Source organism: Eleginops maclovinus, chromosome 1, assembly GCF_036324505.1.
Source record: "Eleginops maclovinus isolate JMC-PN-2008 ecotype Puerto Natales chromosome 1, JC_Emac_rtc_rv5, whole genome shotgun sequence".
NCBI lineage: Eukaryota > Metazoa > Chordata > Actinopteri > Perciformes > Eleginopidae > Eleginops > Eleginops maclovinus.
The window spans coordinates 9362137-9385190 of record NC_086349.1 but is presented as its reverse complement, the minus strand read 5'-3'; the positions used below and the strand labels follow the sequence as shown (position 1 = coordinate 9385190).

Here is a 23054-nt window from a genome sequence, read left to right as displayed (position 1 = left end):
TTTCTCTATGATCAGGATTTGCACAATACTGGGCCTTTTAACTGATAATGACACATGTATTTAATACTGGCATTACCTCAAGTGATTTAGAAATATAGAAATGTTTGAATGTTTTAGTTTGTAAACTGTTTCAAATGTTTCTGTGTCCAGTAAATGTGAGTCCATTTCCCCCTTTGATGACCTGGCCTTCGACATGTACCAGGACCCAGAAGTCGCCCACATCATCAGACTCCTGGACCAAAAGAAGCAGGACATGGTCCGGCAGGAGAAATACGAGCAGGCCAAGAATCTGAAGCAGGCCATTGCAGACCTGCAAAAGGTACTTTTTACTGCTTACTGCTTTTAGTGGCTACAATACATTGACACCCAAGATTTGCTCACATGGTTGGCAGTTTGCTCTACAAATACCATGATGAGTTCTGTCTTAATGAGTTGCAGACTGTCTGCAAAAGCACAATTCATATTGAAGCCCTTCAAAACATTACAAATGGCTTACTTATAATGTTAATTAGCTAGCTAGAATATTGGTTATTGCTTTATACTCCACACACAGACATGGTGTCTATTCCTATTATGTATTTTTCAGCGACAAAGCAAATACAATTATTTAACAGAATGTAAAAACTGTTCATTGAAGCCCCTTTGTCATTTTCACTCATCACTTATAATTATTTTTCCGGACTGTAAGCTGCCATTTTAGCATGGGAAGGAAAATAACATAAATAACACACAACCAAACAATTACTTACTATCCCTGGTTACCCCAAATATTCTTTCTAGAAAATGGATGTAGACTTTTACATCCATTTCCCGCAAAATTAGAAAATAAGATTTAACATCAAATATATGATAATCTCATTAAATGTTTGACTCACTTTCTGTGTACATTAAACTATAGTAATACTTATCCATTATTATACTGAAACAGATAAACACTTGTTTGTTCTCTTTGTTCCTGTTGCGTAATGAGCTCTCTTATGATAATTCAAGTACATTTAGTTGATTAATTCTGCCATTTAATATTTTGATGCAGAACCCTTCACTTTTACTACATATTTTTTGACCTTTACATTACTTTATAATCTGAAAAAATCCTTCCACCGCTCTTATCTCTATTTGCTTTTGGCAGATTGTTTTACTCGTTAGACAAAGGACACATTTAGTGAAGAAAGAAATATTTTGGTTTCAGATCTCTTCATCCGCTAACTTCGACTGATAATCATTTGTCTCTTGCAAATCTCAACTTTGCAAGGCTTGTATTTCTTTTTACAGATATCCAGTGTGATTTCCCCACTGTTTGTAACAGTAGTGGTTAAACATTGTTCAGATTCCTGCCACCGACCTCCTTTGTATACAGCGTTACCATGCTGACCATGAATTCTTAATAAGCCCAACGGTTGCACTGACCGTCCTCAGCTAGTGTCTCTCCAAGTCCCAACCACCAGCCTTTCTGTAACCAGATAACACACACACACACACACACACACACACACACACACACACACACACACACACACACACACACACACACACACACACACACACACACACACACACACACACACACACTGGCACCTTGTTAGCATGGCATATTAACATTTCAGTCAAGGCAGTAGCCAAGGTAGTCATGCAGAAAATCCCTTGTCATCGCACCATCAGGATGTCATGGGATGGTTTTTTTCGTTACATGATATCTCAAGAAGACAGGCGAGTAGACAAAAGGTGGAGAACTGCTGTGCTGTGTTTCTTCTATCTGATTTGGCCAACGTTACTTAAATATAAACTGCAGAAAGTAAGGAATCAGTGCAGGTTGATGTTCAGACTGTCCCCTGGCACCTGGTTGACAGCTTTACAGTATTTCCCTGACCTACTGGAAGTTTTGTCAAATTCCCAACTTGTAAATCTTAATGATTCACCATGTGTTATGTGGCACCAGGGCTGAATTCTGGACTGTAAAATGTAACTCTTAATCCAGTAGTTTTCACATCTTTTTGTATTGGTTATGATGAGCCTGTCCTCCCGAAAGGAATTGCTTTAATGACTCCAGGAACAGTCACATCAGAACAAAGAGGTCCAAAAAGCCAAGCATTTGTTAAATATTCTCAATCCCTTCTACTCAGAGGTAAAACTGAAAGAGAGCGCTTATATAAAATTCCTCATAATACTGGAAAACTGTCCCTGTCTACAGAAAGCACAGTTCCTTGAACCAGGAAGTTGGCCAGTAAGCTGGAATGGGTACACTTCATGTAATATTGAACCTAAATTTGATTAACTTGGTTTCTTTCAAACTGTCCGACCTTGTGACTGTCCGTGTTTCTCGCACCGTTACATTTTATTTTCAATAACTACCCTCCAAGTTCTTAGCAATTAACCTATGAGTACAATCTTCTTCTTAACAATAATAATCATAAAAAGTAAGATCAACATTGTAATAAAATGGTGTGCCCCTTTTAAAAAGAGCAACACAGTGCCGTAAATCCAAGCAATCATGAGACCATGAGTAGTTTCAAACAAAAGGCCTGCTCCCATATGTACCCCTTTGAATCTAGCCCTAGGCACAAAAGCAATTTTTTGAAATGGCCAAACGGTGGTAGTAGAAATTGTTGGGAATGTGAGGTCTGTATTTTTGTTTGCGACAGTCAGACCGTTTCGGCTTTATGCGTCACAGGCAAACTTTCATTAATCAAATGGGGCCCGCCTCTAACGCTGCATCCAGTTCTCTTTATACATCCATGGTTTAATGTGCAGTCTCCTTGTCCCTAACTCTTCCAGGTAGGGGAGCGATTGGCTCGATATGATGTGGAGAAGCAATGTGCTATTGAAAAGGAAGACTACGATCAAGCCAAGAAGAAGAAGGAGATGATGGAGGAGTACAGGAAGAGTGTCTACCAGCAGCTGGAAGTCCACCACCTGCTGGACATGTCAATAGTAAGTCAGCATGCTTGGATACATTTGTATCCAAGGTGTTGGTGTTGAACAAGAAGAGAAATAAAGTAATATGTGGGAAAATAATGACTTATTCTGCATAAAATGAGTTATGTTCTTCTTCTTTTACCAGGTCACACGTGTCGCAGATCCCTCCCCAGCCCGGGAGCCTCCCTCCCTTCAGCCTTCTCCAGGTTACTCTTCAGTTTCCACCAAGCCCCTCATTTCCACAGATGCATTCAGGAAGGGGAAGAAAAAGGACGCTCCTCAGAACCAACAGTTAGATGCGGAAACTGTTGTTCCCAAGCCAAGCAGCCAATCTGACTCGAGTGCCCCCGTTACTGTACCCAGCATAGACGTAAGTGACACTTGAGGAAATGCATCATCTTAGCAGACATGAAGTTAATTTAGACAGCATATTTGAACAGCAATCTAACGTGGTTTACAAATAAACATTAAGACATTGTAAATGGACTTTTCCAGTCTTTACGACCCCTCAAAGCCCTTAATATATACGAGACAGCATTCACAACCATTCATAAAGAGGCAGGGGCTGCCATGCAAAGTGCCACCTGCTTATGGAAAGTAACATTCCCGTTCACACATCGTTGGCCATGTCATCAGGAGCAATTTGGGGTTAAGTGTCTCGCCCACATCGACATGTTGACTGCATGGTCCTTCCGATTGTTAAATGCATATACAATTGTACATTTTTTTATTTTAAAACCCAAGAGAACATAAATGAAACTAAAATGGAATAACAGGTTTAAAACACAAGCATTTTCAGTCTTGCAGTTTTTTTCCGGATATATGGGGCTAAAAAGATCAATAACAACAATTTGTTAAAGAAAGTATTGATGGTCTCTGGCGACAAACCCACCCAATGTTTCAATCCAGTTGTACACAGCTGTATCTGTAGCTTGATTGTTGTAACAATAACCCAGCCTTTTGTAGCACCTTCGGGGACACCTCCCCTGTCCTAAGCCTCTGTCGTGTTGGGAGCACACAGGGAGATTATGACCAGCGGGGGCTTTTATGCTTTACTCACCCCCTACTGGGACTGGCCCTACTGCAGGTATGGGTTTCACTATTTAATTAAAAGCGTGCAACAGTTGGCTGACTCCAGTGGCTGCCAACCTGGTCTCAAGGCAGGGCTTTGAGCCTGGTACCAGGCAGAGGCGTGCCAGTTGGCCCCGGGGCTCGGGAGACGGTCCCGACTGGATGGAGATTGGGTTTGTAGAGACGGGGTTAAACAGTCATTGTCGTCGTGTTGTTGAATGATCGACCCTTTCAGTGATCAAATGCCAGTCAGAGTGAAAAGAACAAGGGACATATGATGATGAATTTTTCAAAAGGATGGACATCTTTGTCAGACTCAAAAGTCTGGATCAGTTTTCCTTGATCTGTTAAACAGAGGGATCATTAGAAAAATGTTCTGTCTACTTTTACTTCGTCAGTATCCAAACCCTTTTAAACCATTGCAATTCAGCATGAATATCTTCTAATACTATTTTATGTGTATATGTTTTATACATGTTATACATTGTAGTACATTTTCACATTTTAGAGAATACTTTTCTGCCTTGATTAAAAAAAGGAAGAGTTGCGGTTTTTTTTATCAGGGTTTGTTCCAGATGTAAGGTTAAAAATACAATTAAAATAAAATGGTCTTTTCTCAAATTTATTTTATTTACAAACAGGACTTTATTTAATATTTGTATGCACTTATTTTTGATTTCTTATGTGTATATACATTTTAATTATTTTAATTATTTGTCTTTTATTTTATATCAGTCTAAAATGAAGCAACTGTCATGAAACTCAATTTTGCCCAAGATAAACAAAGTATTCTGATTTAAAATGTATGTAAATACCATATTTAATGCATTAAATGCAAATGTACTATTTTCTTGTGACAGATTATCTGTGTGAGTTACGATGAGAGGCCGCTTCCAGCCCTAAGGAAAGACCGGCCTGTGGCGTTGTCTCTGAGCCCCGCACAGCAGCTGTCCCCCCAACCTGACGCCCAAAGACCTCCACCCAGCCCTGAGATGAGCGGAGAGGCAGAGCCCCTGACGGAGAAGGCTCAGAGAGAGGCCAGCCTTCCGATCGAAGTCTTCGGAGAAAGCCTGGTAAGAACACAAAGCTTGAAAGCTGGAAAAACTTGTCTTTGCTAAGCTAACTAAGGGTTTTACCTTTCTCAAGATACACTTTTTTCTACATACAGTATTTGCTCAATTCAGGATATTCTTATATATAAACTTAAAGACTGTTCTTATAGTGTGTACTTCAGCAGATAAGTCACATGCTGTAGTGCTCCAAATACCAAAACCATAGTTTTGTAAGACATCATTTTTAATTACACAAACTTTGTTCAACAATGAATCTAGTATTTGCCCTCTTTTTTTGCTCTTTTTTGGTCTTCATCAACTCCTGAGAAAAATGCATAATAACTACGTGAAGCTTCTGTAGCTTCCTCCATTCCCCGCTGTGCTGTGCAGGTATTGAAAAGTTGGATTCGTCTGAGATTTTTTTGTTGCTTGTATGGGATGAAAACTTAGGTTGAGTGGCAACATTTTTCACATTCACTAATTTTATCCATTGATAATATAATAAATAGTTATTAGCTCAGGGAGGATGCAGTAGGGGAGGCCTACGAATTCAAAAAGTTGAGCTAGCAGATGATGTTTCATTCCGTGGCTGGGAAGCAAAGGTCCGGCCAGTTGATGTAAGCTACAGAGTGTTTGTAGCAACATCTATGACGAGGCTACTCTGTGAGCTGGGAGTAAAAGCCTCAACCCAAAGGAAAGCAGTCCGGTTCCTCTCCAGAACAGCTGAAAAAAGGCAGTCAGTGGCTCTGGAGGAACAGAAATGAATCCACCAGGGCCTTCAAGTGAGTATGTGGTAGCTAGTGGGTGAGCCTGGGACTTACTGCTCAACCCTCTGGAGGAGTCGTGGGCCTATCAGCAAAACATGGAGGAAAGGATGTGCCCACTTGATAGCCCAAAGGATGCCATCACACACTTGATCATCCTGCAGAAGCATGTCTCTAGAATGCAATTATAGCATATTAACTCCTACATGAAAGATTCAGTGCAGCTTTATGGGATTCTTTTTAAAAATATTTTTGTTGATTATTAGTAATTGGTATCATTAGATACATGGCATTCTCACACATATTTAGCTGCATCTACCCACATAACTGACATTTGTGATATATATTTTTGCCGTCTCTTTACTTTTCCAGGTGGCAGGGGCATATTCCAGGACCTGGTGCTACAGAGAGGATGCTCTCCTGGCTGTGTACAAGAAGCTAACGGAGCTATCACCCAGCACCCCCAAGGAGGAGCTGAGAAACATGATGAGAGCTGCAGTCTTCCTGGTCAAGAAGGCCCTCCTGGATAAAGTGTCATCTGTGAGTAAAAGACAATTCATCCGGCTGGGAATTGACTTGAGAAACTAAGTTGGGAATAGGGATATATTTACTTTGTCAAAGTGTTAAATTTTCATGTTCTCTGGATTCCTGTTGCAAAGTTAGATCAAAAGCTCACACTCTGTAACATTCAGAGTCTTCACAATGTTCCCCCTGTCACGTATGCAGCCCTAGTTCTCTATCCCAGAGCTGGCTCCCTTACACAAACACTGTTGACAAGGATGGCCTTGTAACCACTCTCTAGAAGACGTCTATGGCTTGTATGGTAATGAAGAGTAGCGCCACAATCATTTCAGTGATATATTTTCTTGCCTCATCGATTCACAGAAGGCTCCGTTAAGTAGTCAGCAGGTTCCTTTTCTGCTTTATAAATGTGCGTCACTTTAGTCGGTGTCATTATTCACCATTCTCTGGCATGTTGTGACCCTCTTATGGAGCTAAATCTGGGCCAAAGGTTTAGATCATTCCAAAAAATCTAATGTATTGGAAAGTTCAAGTTTTGATCCTGAACTTTGAAAAATACAATGATGAATTAAGCTAAAAAGAAGTATTTGAAACGTTTTTTTAGGTTGAATATAATTTTGATTCAGTTCAGCATCATCATTTTTTTTTCTTCAAATTTCACTTTTATTCATATTTTTATATTTGAATAACTATTTTTTTTAGATTCTGATTTTATGCTTTCAGATTTTTTTTTCCCGGTTTCAAATCCCTGATGTTGCTTTGGAGGGAAGGGCATGACTGCAGAAGGCCTGTCAATTATGATTCCAAGCCCCTCTCAGCTAAGCCCCGCCCCCCAAGAAACCTCAGGGCCAAAAGTCTGAAACTGAAAAAATAAACCTGAAAAAAATGACTCAAATTCCTAAATATAAGTAAAAGTGTATGTGTAATCAAACAAATTGCTGAACTGAATCAAAATCATTTTCAACCTGAAAAAACTTTTCAAATAGTTATTTTTAGATTAAATTCATCATTGTATTTTTCAAAGTTCAGGATCAAAACTTGAACTTTCAAATGCATTTTATTTTTTGGAATGATCTAAACTTTTGGCACAGTTTTAGCTCCATACACCCTGGCTATGTAAGAAGTCCAGCTTGTTTTTAAATTTATTTTTAAGATCACCCTGTGATCACAAATTACCTTAACCCTAAATCTGACCACAAATCATTTTAATCTATTGTATCATTCACCTGATATGGAGAAAAACAGGTCAGATGTCGTCTTTGCTTCCCGCTGTAAGGTGTTTCTGTCAATGCCACTCTCTTGGGTGGGTACATTTATTAATACATATGCTTTTATTTTGAAAACCTTATGTTGTTGTTGTTTAGCTTTTTGGAGCTTAGATGCTGCTCCAACAATCCCGCAATCTTACATTTAGTTTACATGGGGATTTATAATTTGATAGGTAAATGAGTTCTTTCCATGTTTGTAGCACAGTATTAACAATTAGCTGACATTTCTAACAAAATAAGCAAAATATAGTGATTTATTAGAAAATAACCAAGAATTTCTATATAAAATCAGACATTCAGCACTCCGCATGGAATGACCCCTTGTTTCATGACCACATTTTCCCGCAATTTGACTTAATTTGACAGCTGAATCTCCTTAGATCAAATAGTCAGCTATTTGTATTTGGCGCAACCCCTACCATTCACACTAATGTTTGTCCTTCTCCATCTGCATACTCTACCCCACTCAGAGTAAACATTGCAGAGTCAAGCCTCTCTGCTAATTGATCACCCTGGTGCTAGCTTTTCTTGGAAAGTCTACTCCATTAGGAGCTGAACGCCCCTCTGTCACTCTTCAGGTTTTCAACGCCTCCCTGAAGTTGCTGCGGATGCTGCTGAGTCAGCTGATCCCGAGTGTGGGCCGGTCTGAGGTCACCCACTGCATAGATCAGACCTGGCCCAACCTGCTGGCCAGGACTGGGGAGTCAGCCAGCCGGATCCGGGGCACGGCCACTGCCTTCATACAGGTATTGACACACCAGATTAACATGTTTATATAGCATCAGTTGATTTCCATTCATTTGCTTCCAAAGCAGCTTTGCTTTGACTGTGGAAAAGATGAGTTAGCAATATGCCTCCTCTTTCTTCCCTTGTGTCAAGCTCTGTTGAAACTTGACCCTGAAAATGTTGGAGAATCAGCACCCTCATTATCTTCGATGCTGGGGTACTTTTTGGGAGATTTTTATGGTTATTATATCCTTGGCGTTTGATTTCCTCACACACGAAAAGGGCAGAGCTCTTTTTATCTTGTAGCAAAAACAAAAATGATTTAAGTGACCACCCACCCCATCCCCTGAGGCAACAGCTTGACGTTACCAAGACAGCTTGACGTGAAACCCAAACAACTATGCACCAATAAAACCGAAACAATATTCACCAACCATTATCATATACAGTCCCGGAAAAAATTAAGAGACCACTTCAGCATTATCATTTTCTCTTGTTTTATTATTTATAGGTTTGTCTTTGAGTTAAATTATTATTATTTTTTGTTTGTATTCTCTAAACTACTGAACATTTTTGTCTGTGTTGGAATTCAACAGACACTGGAATGTCTGCCATACATGTAGAGATAAAGATTTGGAGTGGTCTCTTAATTTCTCTGGAGCTGTATATACAAACAAAGAAGTATTAACAGTGTACAGGTACTTAAAGGAGTGAGAATAAAGCACACCTTTTTGAAGGTGATCCAAAGCAATAAGGATCTTCCTTCTTTGTATTTGGTCCTGAAGTAAAAAATAAAAAGGTTGTTAAATGTCACCAGCTTTACAGAGAGAAGTTAGTTGAGCTTTGAGAATAATACAGGAGTATACAATGTCAGACATTAAAGCTACAAATATGTAAAGAAGAAATTTAAAAAATGATTCTGAATCAGTTATCATATTCCAAAATAAAGGAGAATGTTATATATTATATATATAAAATATATGTTTTTAGCTTCTCAGTTGAATGAATAAACATATGAGAGACATGTAGCTGTAGCTTCTATTTATAAACGCATCTTTATTTGTTCATCCTGTTCACCTTCATTCCATCATAATCTCATTTTCTAAGTTTCTGTGGTTTTCAAAGAATCCAGAGAATTAAAGAGGTTGAAATGAGGTGGATCTGTTATGGTTAGGTTAGCAGGGTGAGATAGTCATCACTGCTCAAAGGTGAAATGAATAATAAACGAGTCACACGTCAGATCAGGTTAAAGCACAGGATGATTCATTATTCATCAAAACAAGGTTTAATATCTGAAAAAGCCTAGTATAAAATTCACTTATTGCATCAGATCGATCCAACAGTGTAGTACTTGATTCTATTATTGTTATTATACGCCTCTACTCGGTTACTGTTCAGAAGCCTTCGCTATGAAGCCATGGGAACCATTTCTTGTTTAAAACAAGGGGACTAACCCTCCCGGTCTTTCTAATTCAGCACTTATTGAATATAAAACGCTTTGTATTTGCGCTATAGAATAATGCTTTCTTTGCTGTGCTATTATTTCAAATTGTAATAAGAATATTGTAGATTTTTTTGCTGGGTTTAATTGTGGCGTTGGATTTTTACCCCCCAAGATTAAGCGTGAACTAGCACTTTTTTGCTTGATAAATGGCCTAAATTACTTTGTAGTAGCTGATAAGCACTCTTTATGATATATAAGTAGAAACCAATGTTTGTTTACTCAGGTAAGCAGAAGTTAGTGTGTGTTTAAAGTGTCATGATATGTATGCTGATATAAAGCTGATTCTAATCTAATAGAAAATAGTATCTGGAAAATAAATGGACTGAGTGTTCAATTGGAAATCTTTATTTATCATTCATTCAACTTTGTGTCAATCATATGATAAAAGCAGCACCTCAGTGTCTTAACACGTTGGCTTAGCATCTATTCTATTAAACAATTTCTTTTTGACCGCCTAATTGTTTGTTTGGCTAATCCTGTGGCAGAATTCCTCCTGTAAGCATTGTCATTAATAAACAATTGTGTCAGTAAGTGTGAGCGTCATGGCATGATGAGTAATCAAAGTCAATACATACTTGTTCACTGACAATGACTTCTGTCATGGGCTATGTTTCCATTCAGCTTAAACACTCCCAAAAACCCCAGGACACAGATGATTCGTTACATTCATTACAGACTTTGCCTTAGCAAAGAGAGGGAAAGAATAGCCCTTAGCTAGCTGATGACTGGATGTGCTCACGCAACTATATCTGATCGCGGCATGGCAAATTTACTTCCTGTCTCCCAGCATGCACTCCTTATATATTACCATGGTTACAAAAATAACCCGATCACATTAAACTATGACAGAATAACAAACACATTTCTAATGGCATAACATTCCCCGCTTGGGGTCTTTAAAGAACCCATATTAATGAACAGAATCAGTCTTTGGAGAAAGAAGCAGAACTACTTCTGTAATGGGATGAAAGAAACTCTTTCTGCCTCCATCCTTGATGACATCCACTTCGACCTTCCGGACCAATCCGTCCTTTCCTGGAAAGGTTTTTGTGATGAGGCCCATAGGCCATTCATTTCTCTTTGCCTGATTGTCTTTTAGGAGAACTACATCTCCCTCTTGGAGGCTCGGTTGTTTCCCTTGCCATTGTGCTGAAGCTGCAGTGTTTTGAGGTATTCGCGCTTCCACCTGTTCCAAAACATACCTGCTAGGGCCTGAACTTGTTTCCACTCCTGTTTGAAGAGATCTGCTTCCTCAAAGTTGCCTGACGGGAAAGAAGGTCCAGGGCCTGTCTTGAGAGTCAAAAGCATTGCTGGGGTGAGGATGCATGGCGATTCTGGATCTGAAGACACTGGGATGAGCGGCTTTGCGTTCATGATTGCAGCTACCTCAGCCATAAGCGTGATCAGAACCTCATGTGTCAGGCGAGACTTCTTCTGCTCAAGCAGCATGCAATCCAAGATATGGCGAGCAATGCCGATCATTCTTTCCCACGCACCACCCATATGAGACGCGTGGGGCGGGTTAAACACCCAGGTGCAGCTCTGTTTGTTCAGATACTTCTCCACACTGTTGAAACCTGGATTCGTCTTGTCCATCTCTAGCTCACGGGAGGCGCTGATGAAGTTAGTTCCGCAGTCAGAGCGTATCTGCTTTGCGGGACCCCTGACTGCAAAGAACCTCCTCAAGGCATTAATAAAGCTGCTAGCACTCATTGCCTCGATCACCTCAATATGAACTGCCCTTGAAGACATGCATGAGAACATCACAGCCCATTGTTTGGAGTTGGAGACTCCTCTTGTGCGACGTGAAACGATGTCCCATGGTCCAAAGACATCAACACCTATGTAGGTGAAGGGAGGTGCTACTTGTAGCCGTTCTGCTGGCAAGCTCGCCATCTGCTGATGTTCGGTCTTTCCGTTCAGTTTTCTACAAGTGATGCATCTGTAGAGCAGACTGCTGATACAGCGTTTGGCCCCCACTAGCCAGAACCCTGCAGCTCGAATGGGACCTTCAGTGAAATGCCTTCCTTGGTGTTTCACTGCTTCGTAATAGTGAGACACAAGCAGCGTGGCAAGATGATGCCTTCCAGGAATGATGATGGGGTGAGTCTCGTTCGTGCTTAGGCCTGACTGCCCAATCCGGCCTCCTACCCTAAGTAGTCGGTCTTGGTCAATGAAGGGTTGCAATTTCCACAAGCTGCTGGAAGATGGGATGTTGGATCCTGAGTTGCTGCACTTGAGCTCCTCTGCGTAACACTCGTTCTGGATACTCTTTAAGATGCACACTTTAACTCTTAGCAGCTCCTCCTTGGTAGGATGACAGATGTGCCAGCCCTGACATCCAATTTGGATTGAGTGAGCAAAGGAGCGAGCCACGTGGATCAGATGTGCTATGGCTGTGAGGAGAGTGATGAACTTGGAAAAGCGTTCAAAGCGTTGTGGGTGCACCACATCTCTGGTAACATGGGTGAGGCTTGTCGTCACCTGGGGACGCACTTCGGGATCGATGTCAGCGTCGATCAGATTATAAGTTTCTTGAAGCTCAGATAGATGCAAAGATGTATCATAGAGAAAGGCTGGTCCTTTGAGCCATGCTGTGCTGCTAAGCAGGGCTGGTGTCACAGTTCTTGACCCAATGTCATCTGGGTTGAGATGTGTTGGGATGTACTTCCACTGGCCAGGACAGGGTGATTGATGGATTTGTTGGACTCTGTTGTGTACGTAGACATACAATCTCCTTGACTGGTAGTGGATGTACCCCAACACAACCTTACTGTCTGTGTAATAGGTGATGTTGTTGAATGTTGTGTCCATCTCAGTGACTATCATCTCGGCGATCTCAACGGCAAGCACTGCGGCACAGAGCTCGAGTCTCGGGATAGTTATGCCAGGCTGGGGGGCCAACTTTGCCTTCCCAAAGACAAAGCCAATCTCAGTCTGTTCTTGGTGGCTTGTCACCTTGATGTAGGCCACGGCTGCTATAGCTTTGACTGTTGCATCCGCGAAAACACAGAGTTCTCTTCCTAGTGCACCTGCGGTGGAGAGGGACGTAAAAGGGCGTGGTATCTGGAGCCCCTTCAGATCTTGGAGTGACTGTTTCCATCTAGTCCACTCAACCTCCATGTCTTTGGGAGAGGTGTGTCCCAACCCTCTGCTTGCATGGTGAGTTCCCTGAGTATCACTCTTCCGTGAACCGTGATGGGTGCGAGGAAGGGGGTCGTAGAGGCTATTCACTGTTGAGAGTACCCCTCTGCGGGTGAACGGCTTCTGGTCATCCTCAATCTGAAACATGAAGGTGTCTGTGCGCATGTTCCAGAACAATCCAAGGCTACGTTGGATAGGCAGATCATAAACAAAGAGATCTAGGCTGCTGACATCCTTGGAGCGATTTTCGAATGGGAATGCCTGATTTGATGTGATTTTGTGTAGCCTGAGGTTTGAAGCTGCAAGCATCTTCTGCACTCGCCGAAGGACTGTGATGGCTCCTTCCTCTGTACTGAAGGACTTCAAAGCATCGTCGACATAGAACTCGTGGTCGATGAATCTTCTTGCGTCACTACCATCGTCAGCCTCTGTGACCTTAGCTGCCCGTCGCAAGCCATACACGCAACAGCAGGCGAGGGACTGTTCCCAAAAAGGTGAACCCGCATTCTGTAGTCCACGATGTCAGAGGTAGGGTCTTTGTTCCTATACCACAGGAAGCGGAGAAAGTCCCGATGGTCCCCCTTCCCGACGAAGCAGTGGAACATGTTTTCGATGTCGGCAGTGATCGCAACCTGTTCCTTTCTGAACTTCATAAGAACACCTAATAGGCTATTACTAAGGTCAGGGCCGGTGAGCAAAACATTGTTGAGCGACACTCCTTCGCATGACGCACTGCTGTCAAAGACCACGCGGATCTTATCTGGCTTTCTAGGGTGATACACACCAAACAGGGGCAGGTACCAGCATTCCTGGCCAGGTTATATTGGTGGGGCAATTTCTTGAGCAGATTTTCCATAAACTCTAGGAAGTCAGCTTTCATCTGCGGTCGTTATTCCAATGAGCGTTGAAGTTAGACAAGACGGTCGAAAGCCTGTTTCCTGTTGTTGGGCAGTCGCTGTCTCGGTGCCCGAGAAAGTGCAACCCAATTTTTGGACCTGTCCTGATAGCACTGTTTCCATTATCTTCAGAATCTCGAGATCTTCCATTGATGGAGTGAATCTGTGTGCGAACAAAGACGGTTTGCCCCAGGTGGTCTCCAATGGGTGTCATAGAGCTGCACGTGGAGGTTAATGCTGGATGGCGCTGATGGTTAGAGGCTTGGCCAAATACTTCTGTTACTCTGATCTGGTTGTTGCATGGCTGAAAATGACTTGCACGACCATTTTCTAAAATGGCTGTTTTGTAACTTTTTACCTCCAGTGGTCTATGAGTGCTTCCAAGGCACACATCACCAACGCGACCCATCCTAGGTCAAGCCTTTGAGCAAACGGTGCATCTCCCTGGCCACTTATGTGCTCTCTGACCTTGTGCACCTGTAGGATGTCTCGGCCCAGGAGGAGGAGAATCTTGGCGTCCGGATCCAGAGGAGGTATCTTGTCGGCGATGCGTCTCAGGTGGGCATGATGGTAGGCTGCATCCGGGGTAGGAATCTCAGTACAGGCATTAGGGATTTGGTTGCACTCAAGGAGTGTAGGCAGAGAAATGCTTAAATTCTTGTCCAATGGCTCAACAGTGTAGCCACTGGCTCTCCTCCCCGCTGTCTCTGTACACCCCACGCAGGTCTTGAGCGTATACGAGTAGGAACTTCCAGGGATCTTAAAGGCCTCGAAGAACTCTGACCATGCAATGGAACGATTACTCTGCTGGTCCAATATGGCGTACATTCTCTTGGACTCCTCCCTGCGTCCATTTGGGAACACACTGACAAGGCAGATCTTAGCACATGCTCTGGCGCTCAGACCTTCCCCACATACTTGTGTGCACGTTGACTTGACCTCGTGGTTGTCCGCTTTGTCCTCCTCCCCGCTATTCTCTGAAGTGGAAGGGGACGACCTAGATTTCCAGGTAGTTGGGCAGGGGTGAAGAGCTGTCACATGAGCAGTGCTCTTACACTCTGTGCATCTTATCTCAGCAGTACAGTTCTTTGCAAGATGTTCTGTGGAGGAGCAACCGCGAAAGCAGATGTAGTGTTCTTTCAAAAGCTGTTTGCGATCATCTATGCTCTTCTCACGGAAGCCTCTGCATTTCCTCACAGGGTGGGGCTTTTTGTGCAATGGGCAGTGTTTATCTGGGTCAATTCGTTGTCTTCTTACTTTAGACTCATAATTGGCAGTTCCTGAGACCTGCGTCTTGTGGACATATACAGATGTCTTTGTGGGCCTCTCGCATTTGTTCTTTCTCTCTGCTGGGTGTGCGTAAAGAGGTTAAAGCTTGGATCTGTGCACGCCTTTGCCTCTGAGCGAATTTTACCTACACAGAGAAAGGTGGGAAGCTAACAAAATGTTCTTGTTTGTATCTTGTCCCGAAGTATAGCCACTTTTCTTGTATGTTGTATGGGAGTTTCTCAGTGATAGGCTTAATTCCTCTGGAGGTATCCAAATACGACAAGCCTGCGAGGTAGCCATCTTCCTTTGCGGCTTGTAGCTCTGACAACAGATCAGCTAGATCCCGGAGTCTCTGTGGATCCTTTGTTGTGAGCTTTGGAAAGTTTTCCAGTTTGCTGAACAGAGCCTGTTTGACGGCCTCTGGTGAGCCATATATTTTGTTGAGGCGATCCCATGCCATGTACAGTCCAGTAGCTGGATTCCTAATGTTGACAGTTTTTATTCTTCTGACCTGTTCTGCTGACTCTTTTCCCAGGTACTTGGTTAGGAAGTCGAGTTCTTCTGCAGCAGACAGGTCTAGATTGGCAATAGCATTCTGGAATGATGTTTTCCAGGCCCAGTAGTTCATAGGCTGGTCATCATACGTGGTGAGACCTGAAGTCACCAGGCGGTTGCGGGCAAGATATTTGATGAGGTCTACGATGGTTGTAGGATGGTCATGATTAGCTCCGTAAAGCGTCCCAACGACAGGCGGGTGCACATGAGAAGTGGAGTCCTGTTTGAAGTTCTGTTGTGGAAGTGTTCCACTTGTCTGATGGGTCTGAGGAGCGTGGTCTGGCGTAATGGCAGCAGAAGCAGCAGCTTGGGTTTGTCTCACATTGCCTGGGTGGGGCGTTGAGGGGATATCTTTGTAACTCTCATGGCTGATAAACCCTTGCTGCCTAGGCTGGCTTGTTCAGACACAAAGGCTGCGATGCGCTGGTCTTTGACAGATTGAGGGACCAGGCTGTTAACCTCGCTGCTTACCTCAAAGCCGATATCTTGTAAACGAGCTACGAGAGTATTTGCCTCTGCTATAGCAGCGTCTTTTTCTTTTTCATCATTTAATGCGTCAAGACTGGGTTGAATACGTGCCTGCTCCACTTTAAGTTCAATTTCCCTTTTGGAATGTGCTGCTCTAGCTTGCGCAGCTTCAGCTTTTGCCTTGGCCATGGCCATGGCCATGGCGATGGCCAGTTTGATCCTTGAGCTGGACGATGCACCGGATGAGCGACTGCTCCTTGAGCGCACACACTCTGGTTATCTCCATTGCTATGTTATGACATTTTGACTCACTGTGTTTTCGATATCAGGAGAAGAAAGCTGTTGAGAAGCTGTCTAGAAGCTGTAGTGTTAGCCACTTATCTCTTGATATTGAGTAGCTCCGTATGATGGCAGTCCTTGTGTCCACGGTTGGCTGTGTTGCAGTCTTTTCACTGTCATGGGCTATGTTTCCATTCAGCTTAAACACTCCCTAAAACCCCATGACACAGATGATTCGTTTCCATGAAGTTTACTGGGAATCTTGTGAAACTGTAAACACAATACAATGAGATAGCTGTATTATAAAACACACCAAACACAATAGCATCTGTGTAAATATCACAGCTTGGCTAGCCTAGCCACGTAGCTTATATGATGAGATACGATCAAGCTAACCAAAATAGCAATCAGCAGTAAAACGGAAAGCTAACTTTAGCACTAACTTAGCCTAGCAACACAATTTGCGTCTTAGCCATCTGAATATACTCACAAACTCAAAATACTTGACGACGTAATGTTATAAGACGCATGAATATGTTATAAGAATAGCCAGTGGCGGGCCGTGCATTTCACACCTAGGCCTTCAGTGATGTCCTACACAGTCCTACCTGAATTATTCCACCTCTTAATACCATCATTATGACGCCACGGCTCTAGAAACTATACATTTAGACAGAAACGCAGTATAACCGGGCGTTGCATCACCTTAACATAGTCAAGTACAACAGAGTTATATTAATATTTCCGAAGCATTTATAATCAATACATCAGCATTTACAGTTAACTTAATTAATCAGATTATCTGACAAACCGCTCCTTGACACCTGTGTCCATCACATAACGCAGAAGAAGTGCCAGCTGTGCTACATTACCCACATCTGACGTCTCGTCCACCATAACAGCGACAAAGGGTGCTTTTTTAATCTTCATTTTGATCTCTTCTCCCATCACTTCAGCAATAGCATAAATCAGGTCGTTTTGTATTTTGCCTGACGTCCCAGTAAACATGTTGTTTGTGTACAGGTGGTAATGCAAATCTGTGTTGTTCTCAGCAAGAAAAGAAAGAAGCTCCACGTAGTTTCCTCTGTTTCTGGACTCGGCGCTTTCATCGTGTCCCATAAATGAAAGTTCCTGTTTACCCAAAAACAGGACACAATCAATCAGTCTTTCAATATTTCCCTATTTTTGTTCACCCTTTCGTTGTGGAGCTCCGTTTCCCTGCGCACTTGTTCGTTGAGCTGTAGATCCACTCGAGTGTCCCCAAAGGTTTTCAAAAGCACCAGTGCTTCCAAGTGCCCAGCTGTGCTTTGGTGTCTCGTTGCTGCCTTGGTTAGACAACTCAAGTTTGCAAATTTAGTGTGGCTCCAAACACCAAATCGATCAGTTGCAAATACCAGGCATTCCCGGGAGTACAATTTGCAGTGCCTCTCGGAGGCTGTGAGCCAGGGGTACCGCTCGTAGTTTCCCTGCTGTGCTAGGCTCGCTAGCGTTGGAGTTGGTCGTTCCCTTTTCAAGATGTGTAGCTTTACTTGAAAAGTTCGTTTTGAAAATGGCGTTGTAATTATATCTTCGACCAAATTCATCTCTTCTCCTCCTTCAGCCATTGTGGGTTGAAAAAAATAGCTTGTAGAAATCTACACATATTAGCTCGCTCAAGTTCTAGTTCTGTTTGCTAGCTTTGCCCTAGACTGTATGGCTCTGCCTACTGCCTAGCTCTGCCTCTCAATAGTGCGTATCCAATCAGAAGATGTGCACGTGCTAACGTTAGCGTACGCCTGCTAGCTGGCCCGTTGTCGCCACCTCGAAATCTGATTGGTTAACGCCACAGTTTTGTTTGCGTTCACTTTAAGCTACAGGCGCCCGCACTGTTGATTCTGAAGGCCTAAGGGCAGATTTCTTTGACCCTAGCAACACATTATGGCTGAAATATGATTGGATAAAAGCTCTAACATAAAGGCCAGCCCTCCAAATCTCGTTCTGAGGCTGGAAGCAGCGCAGCCAAGACAAACGCTATAAAATGAAGAGAATAGACTATGGGGAATAATTTAATACGTATTTGTGGAAAAAATATATCAAAATTAAATTTATATTCTGATGATGTTTAGGCCAGCAGAGAAGGCCTTGCTGGCCCTGACGGCCCACCACTGAGAATAGCCTTTAACTGAGGAGCAGATGACTGGATGTGCTCACGCAACCGTATCTGATCGCGGCATGGCAAATTTACTTCCTGTCTCCCAGCATGCACTGCTTATATATTACCACGGTTACAAAAATAACCCGATTACATTAAACTATGATAGCAGAATAACAAACACATTTCTAAAGGCATAACACCTTCCATGCACTTATATTGATCTGTGTGCTTTACTGGGTTTGTAATTGCATGTAAACATAGATAATGGCTTTGGTTAAATGGGGTATGTTTTGTTGCCTTGAATGGACCATACCCACAGCTCTGCATTTAAACCAGTGACTCGAAAGGTGCCTTATTTACATGCTCCACAGTAAGCAAACAGCCTTAGCATGTGTGAAAGGCAAACTGAAAAAAATGTGTTTTTTGGATTGAGGCTGCACTTTTATCCAAATATACTACCTTATCCCTCTAAGATGTTATGATTCTCCCTAGGAACACTGAGATTATCTGAGTAAACTTGCACTTTTACCCATATTCCCATGTCAAAGAAGGGATTTTGAGCATATTTGACCTGGAGAATGATACCATTTATTGTTAAAAAGGTGGGTTTGTTTACAGTCCTCTCTGAATTGGATCTATGTATTGCTTATACAGTATTGGATCCTTTAGTTTTCTCAACCAGGTAGAAGCCAGAACGGAGATGTTGCTCCTGTGTGTATCGGCTGTATCTGTCTGTCTTTCTGCAGCTAATCTCTTCTACTTTTCGATCAAACAACCTTGTATTGGAGCTGCTCTTTACTTTAAGTAAGCTCAAGGACCTCTGATGGTTCCAGTGTATCGCAGTTGAAGAAACATGTTTTTATTAACTGATTTATACTTTCATTTGGCCTGCAAGTGATCAACAACAAGCAAAAGTCATTTTCGGATCTCGGTTAGCCTAGAAACAAGCCTTACCTAGTCTGCTGCAGGCCACATTTTGGTCTTAGTTAGTGGTTAAGAAACCAACACCCATGAAATGTAAACTCAATTTGAACCAGTGCTTTGGCAAATGTATCCCATACCTGCTGTTGTGATCCAATAAATCCAGGATTGTTGTTATAACCCTGCTGTTGACCTTAGGTATAAAAAAGATCATACTCACTATTTTTTTAACACCTTTCATACATGTGCTGCGTTTTCACCCTGTCTGTATGTATGATGAATGAAGTTGTGTGTTTATGAAACCTGCTGATTCAGCAAGTAGCTGAAGTGGGGGTGTTGCTGTTTTGGGTGGTATGCGTCTCAGCCCTTAGTTTTTAGCCAGATTTGTTTAGATTTTTTTCTAAGCTTAAGAGCTTTAAAGGCTTTTTAAAACAGCTAAATGCAATTATGAAATCAAACCACTGCATCCATGCACTGATTTGACCTAACCCTCATCAAACAGTCTGATAATTCGAGGGTTTTTAATGTGTTTTTCTTAATTACTTTTGCAGTGCGCTGTGCTGCTGTACTGATAAACAGTGAGAGTTATGAGGTGTCCGTGATGTTGTCATGCTTCACCCCGGCCCTCAAGCCGTCACTCTGACTGGATCCTTTTTTGCCTTTCCCTGGAACACAGTCACTAGTGCAGGTTCCATACAGGAGAGGTGCTGTTTGTTGTTGGTGGCCAGTACTGGAGCTTTTTGCTTTCACATGTACCAGAAAACGTTACTGGGCTGACTGTTGAGTCTATGATGACGTGCTTTAGTGAAGTAATTGTCTAACCATCTGTGAAAATGTGCAATTGGGTGTGTGGAGTAAGAAAGGGATGGAAGTCTTTATAAGCTACAGTAGCTTGTCCTACTTTAAGTTCAACTTAGGACATTATTATGAAGTCTCAGCCCTCTGAAATCATCACCCAGCCCTTCCTCATCTCTCCCGGGTTCCGTTGTTTCGTTATGAATGCCTCTTTGTATGGTGAAGACAAATTGTGTGTTTTTCAAGTCCCCATTTTCCGACATACATTCCTCTCACCTGATGAGGCTAAGATGACAAACAACTGAGCGAAGTTTTTCCAAGAACCGTCTTCCGTTTCACTTTAATTGTACTCTTGTACTCTCTGTCATGACTTGTCTCTAGTGCTGAGTGACAAATCACCATGTGTAGTGCAGCATCACACTGCTCTGTTTTGTCCCTGTCTAACAGCACACTCAATTTAAAGCAATACCACTATGACCTTGTCTGACTCTAACACTGTACGTTTTAAAGCCATTGACTCTTTCCCATATCCTTTCTTTTTAGGAAGTTTCTCTTTTGAAGGATGTTCGCGCCCTGCAGGTAATCCCTGGTGAGCTGGTGAAGCCCTTCAAATCCAACTTCCCCTCCCGCCTGGCTCAGAGTCGGGCTGAGCTGCTCGAGAAGCTACTCTCCGAACTGGGCACAGAGAACTCCGGCTTCACCTTGGACAATGTCATGATGGTAAAAAAGCCTGAATCATACTAAATGCATCTACACATTATTTATTTTATAGTGATATTGACATCATTTAATGATTTCCTTCTGGGTTGTGGAAGCCTGGAATGGCTGTGGTTGCAATGTAACCTGTTACCCACAGTTTTTAAAGTATAAATCTAAATGATAACAAACAACATACTAAATGCACTATACAGTTAATTTATTTTCCTTTTACCAGTGTCCATTAAACTCACTTGGTATATACATTCACCATACATAAAATTAAGTTTCACACAATATCTTTGGCAGCCAAACGGTACCTCACCAGTGTGTGTGTGTAGCTGTGTATGTGGCTGTGTGTGTGCATCAATTAGGTCAAGATAGCGGATCCTCAGTTGTTTAGCATCTACAATTAGTAAAAACTTGTTTGCCCTTCCGGCTGAACCTGAATCCACAACATTGGTTCCTACCTTTTTTACCAACAGAGTTAATTGGCTCAATAAATCAAGGTTTTTAGAGCCTCAGAAACCAAATTTAGAAAGGTTGACCCCCAACGTTTCATAAAGATAAAGCAAAGAAAGTAAAAAATGTATTGAGGATTAAAAAAAAAGAAAACTGCCATAATTTAAAAATATTCTTAATTTTTAAATTATATATATTAAATATATACATTTTTTGGCAGAGTGTCATTTAGGTCTGTATCCAATCTGAAAATAGCAATTACAGCATATCCTCTATAACAAGATAGCACATGTTCTGTGTAGAGTTCCCTAAATTATAATGGCTGTATTACTCCACTTTAAAAGCAGGATTCCATCAAACTGTTTCCCGTTACATTTGGCTCAGTAATTACAGAGTGACTGTGCACTCCCTCCCGGGGTTTCTTCAGTTCACCCAAACAGGCTGTCAGTGAGCTCCAGTCAGCTGAGTCAATGTTGTCACCGTTGGCATCCGCTCTCGGTCCCCCTGCACTCGGTTTCCAGCAGTGACCTAATATCTACGTGCAAACTAACTGTTGACCAGTCTTCTCTGTTTTACGACGGCTCCTCCACCCATCCCCCCCTTCCCTTCAGCCCTCCTCTTGACCCCTTGCACATCTTTTATCAACAGGAGCAAATTGTTAGGTTTGTCCAGCGAGTTTCTCCGCCTTCCCTGAAGACACACAGGTGGAATTGGAGGCCTGTGTTTGCATGTTTGTGCATGCTTGCTCAGCGCCTGTCCCTTTTGTGTTGGCTGTCTCCCTTGTTTGCCTGGGAAACATTTTCGGTCTGGAATTGAGACGTGACAGCAGGGCCGTGCTTTATTACACAGACTTCTTTTTTTTTTCTGCTGGTTGTCACATTGAAACATTTTGATGGGAATCATGTAGACTGAAATTCAGTTTGCAATAGTAACCGAGCAACAAGCAATGTGGCTTTTAGTTTGAAAGTACAGGAGGTTTAAGGCAACTACTCGTTTCCTGCTGTAAACTTTATTATGCGGACTCGATAATGGTGCACCACAATCAGGCCTTTCTGCGTGAGAGTGAGAAATTTCCCTGAACGATAAAGTCATACTACATTGCTGGTGAGGGAGGACGAGAGCATTCAATAAAATCTTCCCTTCGAAATGTAACAAAAAATGAATGTTCGTCTATAAAAAGTTAACTCAAACAAACAACCAGAGTTCATATATTGTACTCTCAAGCCTCTCGGTTAATTACCCTCAATTCACAGTTTAATGCTCTACTTGTAACTGCCTCTTTTAGCCTGGCTATATTTTGAGCATTTCTCCTTTTCTCACCCTGCTGTTACCTGGGTGATCGTCTCCGAAGCGGGAGCCAGGGTGAAAACAGAGGGCGATTGAATTTCCTGTAATTAAAATGAGAAGCGGGGGGCAGAGACAACAGAGAATAATGGCGAGCTGTCCCTGAGCCGGTTGAGCGAGGGACGGGTGGCCTTTGTACACGGTTTACTTTCTGGGTGTTAATGTTCTCCACTGGCGGGATTGCCATCGTGTGTTGCAGCCCTCTTCACACAGATTTTGTCCAATAGAGATCTCTTCCTATGTCGTGATGTGAACTCTGCTCAAAGGACGT

The 23054-nt window shown here is 42.4% G+C and overlaps 1 protein-coding gene across 1 annotated transcript in view; it reads left to right on the top strand.

Moving 5' to 3' along the window:
* The window catches only part of cep104 (centrosomal protein 104), a 48886-nt gene that overhangs the window by 5990 nt on the left and 19842 nt on the right, over positions 1-23054 (top strand). The window contains 7 exon segments of the mRNA XM_063882184.1: positions 151-319; positions 2773-2928; positions 3059-3283; positions 4845-5057; positions 6173-6340; positions 8169-8336; positions 20825-21001. Coding sequence (XP_063738254.1) covers positions 151-319; positions 2773-2928; positions 3059-3283; positions 4845-5057; positions 6173-6340; positions 8169-8336; positions 20825-21001 — 1276 coding nt within the window.